The sequence below is a fragment of the Megalops cyprinoides genome, chromosome 11 (assembly GCF_013368585.1).
Source record: "Megalops cyprinoides isolate fMegCyp1 chromosome 11, fMegCyp1.pri, whole genome shotgun sequence".
NCBI lineage: Eukaryota > Metazoa > Chordata > Actinopteri > Elopiformes > Megalopidae > Megalops > Megalops cyprinoides.
This window is the reverse complement of record NC_050593.1, coordinates 7,570,318-7,579,983: the sequence shown is the minus strand read 5'-3', so window position 1 is coordinate 7,579,983 and position 9,666 is coordinate 7,570,318. Positions and strand designations below refer to the sequence as shown.

Genomic DNA, 9,666 nt, shown 5'->3' with positions numbered 1-9,666 from the left:
ATAAGAGTACAAAGTATAACACAATGACGCAAATGCATGACACCAGGTAGATAAGTCAGGCTCGCACCAGTGAGAACCTGTGTCATGAAAATCAAATTTACCCACGACCATTTGTAACAGCTGAAAGAACCCAGTACCAACCTGTCACAGCTAACAGCCTCTGTAATTCGTAACCAATCAGTGTTACGAGGTATGGGGAGAAGAATGTGACTTCATTTCTTCTATGTAATGGGTCTTTTATGTTTCAAACTCCCAGAACGTAGCCAGCTCCTTCTAACACAGAGTCGCAATGAGGTATGTGAGGGACAAAACTGTATTGTTGTTTGTTGTTCCACTATTGTTATATGGTGTTTGTTGTTGTCACCTTGTAATTCATTGTGTGAACACATTACACAATACTGGAACCGGAATTCCTTGTATGTGTAAAAGCATACCCGATATATGCCAATAAAGTCTGATTCTGGTCTCTCCTTTTGTATTTGGAATCCTTTACGGAAAACAAAAACAAACAGTAAGAGTCAATGTTTCTAACCGAGCAGAAAAGAGGGAGAATTATGCTGCTGGAATGTGTATGGTGCTATTAAAGCCACAGAGCAGGAGAGCAGATAGCAGAGGCATTCAGCAGTCCTAGCAGCAGGCTGCAATGCTCCTTTATGCTTTTGAGCTTGGGGACATGTTGCTTTCTCACCTGGCTTTGGCTTCATGCCAAAGAGTTGAGTTAACCCAATGACTCATGCTCAAAGCCTCCAGAGGGTGTCCACGGTCACTTGGACCGGCCTTTGATGCCACAGCCACGGGACCCAGTTAAATAACTCAGCTGTTAAGTTAAACTTTGGCCTGCCAAAGTCCCGCAGAGGCACAGATAACACCTTGAAGACTTGGCAGGTGAAGTCTTCCTTGGGTCTGCAGCTGCGAGGCGACAGGTGAGTGTTTGTCTCCTGCTCGTCACTGTGAACGTGTAGTATTGAAATGTACTGACGGGTGATTGGAAATTGTTTGCGCTTTCATGGGGGTGGTCCAGTTCCCCACCCCTCCGTACTGGGGTCCCATTAATCGGGTTGTGATCCATGCAATGGAACAGCGTAAAAGGGTCACTCCTAAGACGCAGTGATGCATTGACATGGACAATCAATTGTTTAACAGTTATAGCTGTGTGGTTTACAGTGTACTGCTGAATGATTGTTTATGGAGCAAACCATTTGGTACTAACCAAATCTGGCTCTATCAAATTTTATTCTCTGCGATGAATTGCTTGAACAGAAATCATAAGAGCTGGATAATTCTACATTCCTTTCCACAGAAACTATTTTTGGATATTCATGATAATCTAGGATGTCTGCTCGTTGGTCTGCATTTGCTGTAACTGTAAGTGTAAGCCCATAGAAACAGCATGTGGCCAGTGTATGGGGTGGTTATGAGGTGGACGTTACCTAAGGTGTATGGAGATAAACAGAGTGTAACATCTTTAAAGATGTGGGTGTTTTAAAAATCTCTCCAATCAGTGATGTTCTACTGCAGCTGTCAAATCCCTGGCAATGGTGCCCCCTGGAGCCAACATTATGAACTCCCGCTTTTGAAACGTCAAAAGAACAGTTCTGAAAAAATATCATCACCGGGAGCCAAAACAGTCCAGTCAATAGCTAAACACATTTGGTGCGGTGTGCATTGATTGCCTTGGTGGAATCGGGTCTACGACTCCCTTAACGTGGCATATTGTCTGTGGAAAATAATTGGAACAAATCCTTCATATCCATCTCAGCGCAATACTGTGTCCTCCAGCATTAACATTGTTTATTGTACAGGCAAAGGGCAATTATTCCTGCCACAGCGTCCTTTAGTAATGTGTCTTAAGCTGGCTGTACTGTTAACAATTAACAGTTTCAAGCATACCCGTGGACAGATGAAGGGGCCTGTAGCAACTGTCAGCACTTTATTTGTCATGTTCTTTAGACTTTTACTCCAATGCAGATCTTTTTTTAATGGGCAGTAAAATTAATTGTTTCCACTATGTGCAGATAAGAGTGAGGGATTTGTCCCTTGTAAAAAGGACTATCATAGTAATATGCTGAGGTCAAGGTCATGAAATTGCCCTGAGGACAAATTGGACATTTCTGTGTGAGAAGGAGGTGTCATGTGCTTTGATCCACCATAGGATCTTACAACATCGTGGGATCTTGTGCAACCAGCATTGATAAAGTACATGGACATGATGCAGCATGTAGTAAACTGTTACTCCAGCTTCATACTGTTACATTACTGTGAGTTAGCAGATGCTCTTATCAAGAGTGACTTATATAGCTTACAAACTTTATTCCATACAAATATATATATTTGTATGGAAAAATGTCCATGACCTACTATACCCTGTGTGTCTGACTGGACCATGCTGCCACTCTCCCTGTGCAGAGGAAGACCTTTTCCAGAGCATCTCACATGACTTACACTCTTACACATTAACCATTCACACAGCTGGATATCTTACAAGTACAATTCAGACCCTTGCTCAGTGGATATCAGAACAGTGCCCTTTCTAGGAAACAGCAGGCCTGTGGTTTAAAGATGCAGTTCCCTCCCTATAAAACCACTCTGCTGCTCCAGAACTTTCCTGGTAAAGGGATAGGATTAGCGGTCAGGTTATAGAAAAGTAGTGTGGGATACTGTTAGGGTATGGTGTGAAATAGGTATACAGCTTGTACCCCAAAGGTTGCCAGTTTCATTCTGCAGTGGGCCACTGCTGTTGTACCTTTGGGCAGGTTACTTAACCTGGACTGCCTCAGTAAGTATCCAGCTGGAAAAATGGAAAATAAATTAAGTTTGTATATATACATATATATGAAACTTTATATAAAAAAACTGAGAAATGTAACCGAGTTAAATTATTACTAATTATTATTGACACAGGCATTCTAATGTGATGTTGCACGGTAGCTTGAGTACTCGACTTGTGTTATAGGATAATGCATAAGGATACTAACACACCAGGTCAGTGATGATGGAGGGTATCTGCTTTGTTTCTAAGATACAGTAGGTGCATCTGAGTCTTCTCAGTCTGATCAGTCGCATGAACTGACATCAGGTAAAGTCTTGGGGGGGCAGAGCAGGGGTACTGAGAAAGATGAAACAAAACATTGAACGTACAAAAAAAGATAAAACTTCTGCATATGGAAAAGTCATGTCTTAAAGATAGGCACCATATCTCATTTCTAGAGGTCATGATACTGGAGTAAAATGCTACACTGACCTTGACTGACGTGAAATCGATCAATCAGATTTCAAACAGCCTGCATAATAGACTGATACAGAGATAGCGCTACAATGAAGAGGATAACGTTTTGACTGTACTTGTCTGAGCCAGATGTCTGGGGTGATTTTGTACCAGGGAATGAGGCTATATTCAGTAAACAGATTTTCTATGAGGAGAAAGATAAAGTCTTAGTAACAGCAACTGAGGTAACCACTTCTGTAATTGGCTCCTTCCACAATGCAAAGCATGAGCTATATTGTTTGTTAGAGCTGAGGGGTGTAAAAAAAAGAAAGAACAGGAAAAAAGAAAGGAACAAAGAGAAAAAGAGATAAAGGTGCAACAAAAGAAACATTTGACTTTTAAAAGCTCTTCGTTTCAACAACTTGCTTCAACAAAGAAAAATGTACTCTACATATTTACAAAAAAACAAAATAGAAAGAACTGTAACAAAACCAAGCTCAAAAAAATTAAACCCACCTGAAAACAATAAGAAAAAAAGAACCAACACTGTCTAAGAAAGAGACAAAAGACAGACAAAAGCAACAGACAAAAGAAGGAAAGAAAGAGGGAGTGACAGCATCTCCCACGTTTTTTTTTTTTTTTTTTGTGGCAGAGAGATGGCCGCACACAAACCCAGAGTCATCAGCCTGAGCAAGCGTGAGGGCCAGAGCTTTGGCTTTTACCTGCGCGTGGAGCAGGGCGAGGAGGGCCACCTGATCCGCAATCTGGAGATGGGCGGCCCCGCCGAGCTCGCCGGCCTGAGGGATGGAGACCGAATCCTCAGGGTCAACGGCACGTTCGTGGACAACCTGGAGCATTCAAAGGTGAGCTCTGCCTCCCAGAGGTCTGGTATATGAGGGGTGACCTGGATGTGAAAAGAGGGACAAGAGATCAGAATTCATATGTGTCTTTCCTCCTGCCAGACTTACACACAAAGATGGTACTCAAATGTCTCTTTCAATTCTGTTACATATTCAAACCAAAAACACATATGCATTAGTGTAAGTTATGGGAAGGCGAAAGCCGAAAAACACTGGGAATTCATGCCCATGCTGATTCAGGATCTTTATAATCTAAACTATGGAATGGAGGGAGTGGATGGTAGAACTGGCCATTTGAAAATGACATGATAAACCTGAAAATCACATTTTCCATGACTATTCCATCCTATGACGTCATCGCCCTAAACTACAATTGAGACTATAAATATGTCTAGAGATATACAGATACATTTTTATTTGATTTATTTTAGTCTGTATTGTTTTACATTGATAATTACCAGTTTTAAGTGAGGAACTGCCAAGTTCTCAATTATCACCTTATGCTTACTGATATGTCCTTTCATGTCCCTGGGTCTCCTGTGACATTCTCTGCAGGTGGTGGAGATGGTTAAGGGGAGCGGGGCAAGTGTCACCTTCCATGTCCTGGACAAGGAGTCCTACAACCAGGCCAAGGCCGGTGGTGCTGACCTGTCCAACCTGCAGGCCCGACCAGCCCAAACACAGCCCGTCGTGAACGGGGTGGCCGGGCCAACGCCCAAGCCCAAACTCTGCTTCCTGGTGAAAACCAAGAAGGGGTATGGGTTTTCCCTCAAGTCTACTCGAGGTGAGGGTGAGGACTACAAAGGCAGTCAGCCATTTTGTCCTACAGACTGTGGTTTCATGGGAACTGTTTAACAGGGGTCTTATGTTCACAAGAGTTTTTTTAAACTTTCCCTGGATTCACAGCAACGCTGGCATCTTTAACAGATGGTTAAAGGAATTCATTAAATTAATTAAAAAGGAAAATCGCATTATTGAATTCATTAAAGAAATTAATTAGAATCACTTTGATGACGAGTACAGATACACTCACTAAGAAATGTATTGATGTACATGCTACACCATCCTCATATAAATAGAGGGAAATAATGGAGTGGGAATAGCCAGTGTGGACTGATGTGAGTAAAGGCAAATGGAAATGGAAAAACTACAAGCAGTGAATGAGGTCATGACCACTGTGTGGTTTACTCCAAGGTGAGCCGAGCATTTTCATGACGGATGTGACCCCTGGGGGTGTCGCGGAGAAGGCTGGGGTAAGGGCCAAAGACCGCGTCCTGGAGGTCAACGGCGAGAATGTGGAGAGTGCCATCCATGAGCAGATCGTGGAAAAGGTGAAAAAAACCTCCTCACCTTTGACTGGACCTCAGAGGGCCTCATAAGTTTACCCTGTGTCACATCATGCACAGCACATCCTGAGAGCATTCCTAACATGGTCTTCAAAGTACCGTACAGTTCAGGAAAGTTTTTTGGTGCCATTGATTTCATTAGGGCTTCAGTTTTTGTGTCTTGTTTTTGTTGTTGATACCTCAGCTCAGACATAATGCTATTAAGTCAAACCTGGTCAGAACAGCCTCCTATGATATGACAACAGAGGGAAGCTCCTCATGAGCTTCATGAAACCCAAAAACAGGTGCCGCTATGATGATCTACCAGCAATTCCCTGATTTTGACCAATCTGTATTTTTGATTTCTTTTGATTGGATGGAGTCAGTGACTGACAGCTCATGGTAGCTCCACCACATATCGGGTATATGATGCCTCAACCTCTCCCATCTCTACCTTTTCATTGTTTTCCACCATTACCCTGGGACACCTCTGCATTTTGACTGATGGCCTGCAATGTCACCTTTGTCAGGTAAAAGCCTCTGGTGATAGCGTCATGTTCCTGCTGGTGGATGAGGAGACGGACAGGTATTACAGGAACAAGAAGCTGAAGCTGGGGGCGGGGCTGGCCACCGTAAAGCACCTCCCACACAAGCCACGCATCGCCGACATGACCAAGGGCTCAGACGGCTATGGCTACTTCCTGAGAGCCGACCCCAACGTTGAGGGTGCGTTTGTGTGGCTGCTCTGTGTCTGACATGTACCCGTCCGTCAGATGTGCGGGACAAGATCTGTGTCAGTCATCCTTGTCTAAATGGACAATGTCCTCATATAATAAAAACATTATGATGACAAGACTTGTTACAATACCTCTGTTTATAATAATAATATATTTATATATATCCAAACCTCAGGTTTTGTGGTGATGGGGCCAGTTATGAAGGAAGGCAGGCAGGCAACCACTCTTAGATTTCAAAATAACACAGTCAAATTTATTACTTTTCAGAAATGTTTCACACAGCTCGCTAGGAATAAAAGATAAAATGACCTTCTATCGAAATGATTCAAAAGGCCAAAAAATCTGTGGTTTAGCAGAAACATGGGCATGAATGTATAATGTCTGCTTCCTCTCTCTCCCCCATGCCAGGCCATACCATAAAGGACATCGACCAAGGGAGTCCAGCGGAAAGGGCGGGGCTTAAGGACATGGACCGGCTGGTGGCCGTTAATGGGGAGGAAGTGGACTCCCTGAGCCATGACCAGGTGGTGGACAGAATCCGACAGTGCGGAGACAGTTGCTCCCTGCTGGTGGTTGACACAGAAACTGACAAAATGTACAAGATGGTAGGTGGCTGCCCTGAAACTGTATGGAAATAAAATGCTAGGGTGTGAGATATTAAAACACTGAGACAACATTTCCATGTCAAGCTCTGGTCCTGTGAGGGATCCAGTACTTCAACAGCAACAGATCCGGGCCAATTGAATGGAAGCTCACTGTGTCTGTTCACACTTATTATTGGACGTGCTGGTTGAACGATGGTAGAAAAGCTCTGACCTATGATGTGTTATTCAACAGGGTGGAGCATCTCCTCTTCTGTACTGGGAGGAGATGAGGGGGTCACTTCCACAGCCCAGCCCACCTGCATCCCCAAAGCCAGTCACACTGGCACCTGAGTCCTCACCAGCCCCACCCCTCGCTGCAGCCCAGCCAATCACAGAGGATTACAAACCAAAGCTCTGCAAGCTGGAGAAGATCAGCAGCGGGTATGGATTCCACCTCAACGGCACCCAGGGAGTCCCCGGCCAGTACATCAAAGAGGTGAGGAGCGGGAGCCCCACACTGCAGTGGGTAAAGACAAGGGGAAGCTAATGAGTAGTGAAAATACAGTTTCAGAGTCAACACTTCTTCCAGGGTTTTTTTTTTAACTGAATCAAGCTGATTCATCTTTCCAACTGACACTTGTATGACACCAACAATTTTTTTATACAGTCATCCCCTGAATTTGTATTATTTTGTCCTGAAGTGGCAAGCTTTCTTATTTTTCCTTTGTATTCACTGAACTGAGGTGATTCCCTTTTTCAACAAAAACTCTCATGACAAGATGACAACAGCTTTTTTAAAAGCCACATCCTGAGTGGCACATTTTTACAGTTTTGTCAGTTTATTTATTTATTTTTTCATTCCTGTCTTTATTATTTCTTCACAGTGCATGGGGATAGGCACTGGGTTCAACTCATCAGGGCAGATTAATCATTCTTTACCTGCTTAGCAGACATTCTTACCCAGAGCAGCTTACATAACCAACCTATCACCCATTTCTACAGCTGTAAATTTTACTGAAGCAATTTAAATGTCTTGTTCAAGGGTGCCAACAGCCCCACCTGAGCTTTGAGCTGGCAGCTTTTGAGTCATAAGGCCTGCTCTTTACCACTGCCATTGGTTTCTATTGTCACCTCCATTTTCTTTATGGTCTGTTTATTGCTTTGGAATATGGTTGAATTGTTGTTGTTTTTTTACAAACTCGCACTCAGTGGCAGGTTCATTGAATTATCTCACTTTCCAATATTTGATTGTAACAAAATAGCATCAAGGTCATGTAACAGGGATTACGTGTTTTTTCCTATAGTGATATTTGGGCACTCTCCTTCATGGTTTGATATTAATAAGCCAATGCATGTATGCACTCTGTCTGCTATTTGTATTTATATTTGTATGAAATTATCAAAATTATGTTATGGGTGGTGTGGCGTGTACCACAAGAAAATGCATTTCAACAGTCCATTCCATTTGCTCATGAAAAAACAATCTGGTGTTGCTTTTAAAGGGTTAAATGTTGAAGTGAAATTTGTTACTGCGGCCACAATGAATAAACTGCAGAGTCCTACATGTTATGCACATGTCTTACTACACTATCTCAGTAAAGCTTTGGGGGCCATGTTTATTTACACTGTTCCTATATGAGTGCTGTCATGTACATACACATTGTGATTGTGATTCACATATAATTAAATAAGTCACAAAAAGGTTTAACAATTAAGGTAACACCAACTGATAGCTATGCATTTATTGTGTATTACACTGGAATTAGGGTCAGGTTTTGTAAAGTGAGACTGAAGATCCTAATGTCATTGCTATATTTGCATAATCTAATGCTGCACACCTGATGGATTTGTTGCCCCTCCCCCGATCACAGGTTGTGAAGGGCGGAGAAGCTGACAAGGCTGGGCTGGAAGACGATGACATCGTGGTCGAGGTGAATGGTGTGAACGTGGAGAGCAGCACGCATGAGCAGGTGGTGGACTTAATTCGGAATAGTGGCAATAGCCTGGTCATGCTGGTTGCTGAGAAACGGGCCTACGAGCACTTCAAGTCCCGGCAAATCCCGATCACAACCCTACTGCTGGCCCCATCTGCAAATGCTGTGCCTGCCACACTCGAGGAGGTGGGAGAGGAGGAGGAGGAGGAGAAAGAGCAGGAGGAGGACAAGGCAGAGGACAGACAGGAAGAGACAGCACAGGGGGAGGAAAAGACAGAGGGCCAACAGGAAGGGGTGGGACAGGAAGAGGAAGTGGCCCGACCAGCCACCCCACCCAGCCAGCCAGAATCCAGTGAAAGAGTGAGTATGACTAAAACAGCTGCTTCATTTCTGAGCAGGATGACAGACAGGGAGTGGCAAAGCACATTGGCTCCTTACTCAGTCTCATGGGCTCTTGTTGCTCACATCAAATAGCACTATTTGTTCATAACATCCCAGCACTTCTCACCTGAAATCACCAGGAAGGACTTTTATAGTAACTATGAGAGTCAGACTTGCAACAGCTTCGCGTCTGACTGGTTTCTCTTTGGTTTTTTCGCAGAAGGCGTCGGTGTCGTCCACATCATCGTCCTGTCTCAGCGAGGATGAGAGACTCTGAGGAGGCCTCCAACCTCCTCCAGGGAGGTCACTCTGCCTCTGCCATTAACTCTGCTCCAGCCCCATCTACTAGAGGCCAACATCAGTAGTCATATGATGGAAGATCACAGACAACAGCAAGGCATTGAGAATTCACCCTTTACTCATCTTTCTCCAAGTACCAATGAACAGTCTCCATCCTCTTCTAGTATCTACAGCAAAAATGTCCCAGTTAGGGTTCACTCAACTTATATCTCTTGTCCTAACTCACTATTCCATTTATTCCATGTTGCTGTTTATTAGACAGCACATGTGACCCTAAGGCCCAATGGGGTATATACATACATGTTCACTGTAACAGTAAACCTGACAGACTGAACATAAA

General features: G+C 43.6%; 1 protein-coding gene across 1 annotated transcript; it reads left to right on the top strand.

The window, feature by feature from the left end:
• The first annotated feature begins 3,861 nt into the window (after positions 1–3,861).
• pdzk1 (PDZ domain containing 1) lies at positions 3,862–9,303 on the top strand. The gene is made up of 8 exons (XM_036540760.1): positions 3,862–4,068; positions 4,621–4,855; positions 5,260–5,396; positions 5,921–6,116; positions 6,536–6,732; positions 6,965–7,207; positions 8,583–8,831; positions 9,247–9,303. Exons 1-8 carry the CDS (start codon positions 3,862–3,864, stop codon positions 9,301–9,303), a joined length of 1,521 nt encoding a protein of 506 aa, XP_036396653.1.
• Positions 9,304–9,666: the final 363 nt, after the last annotated feature.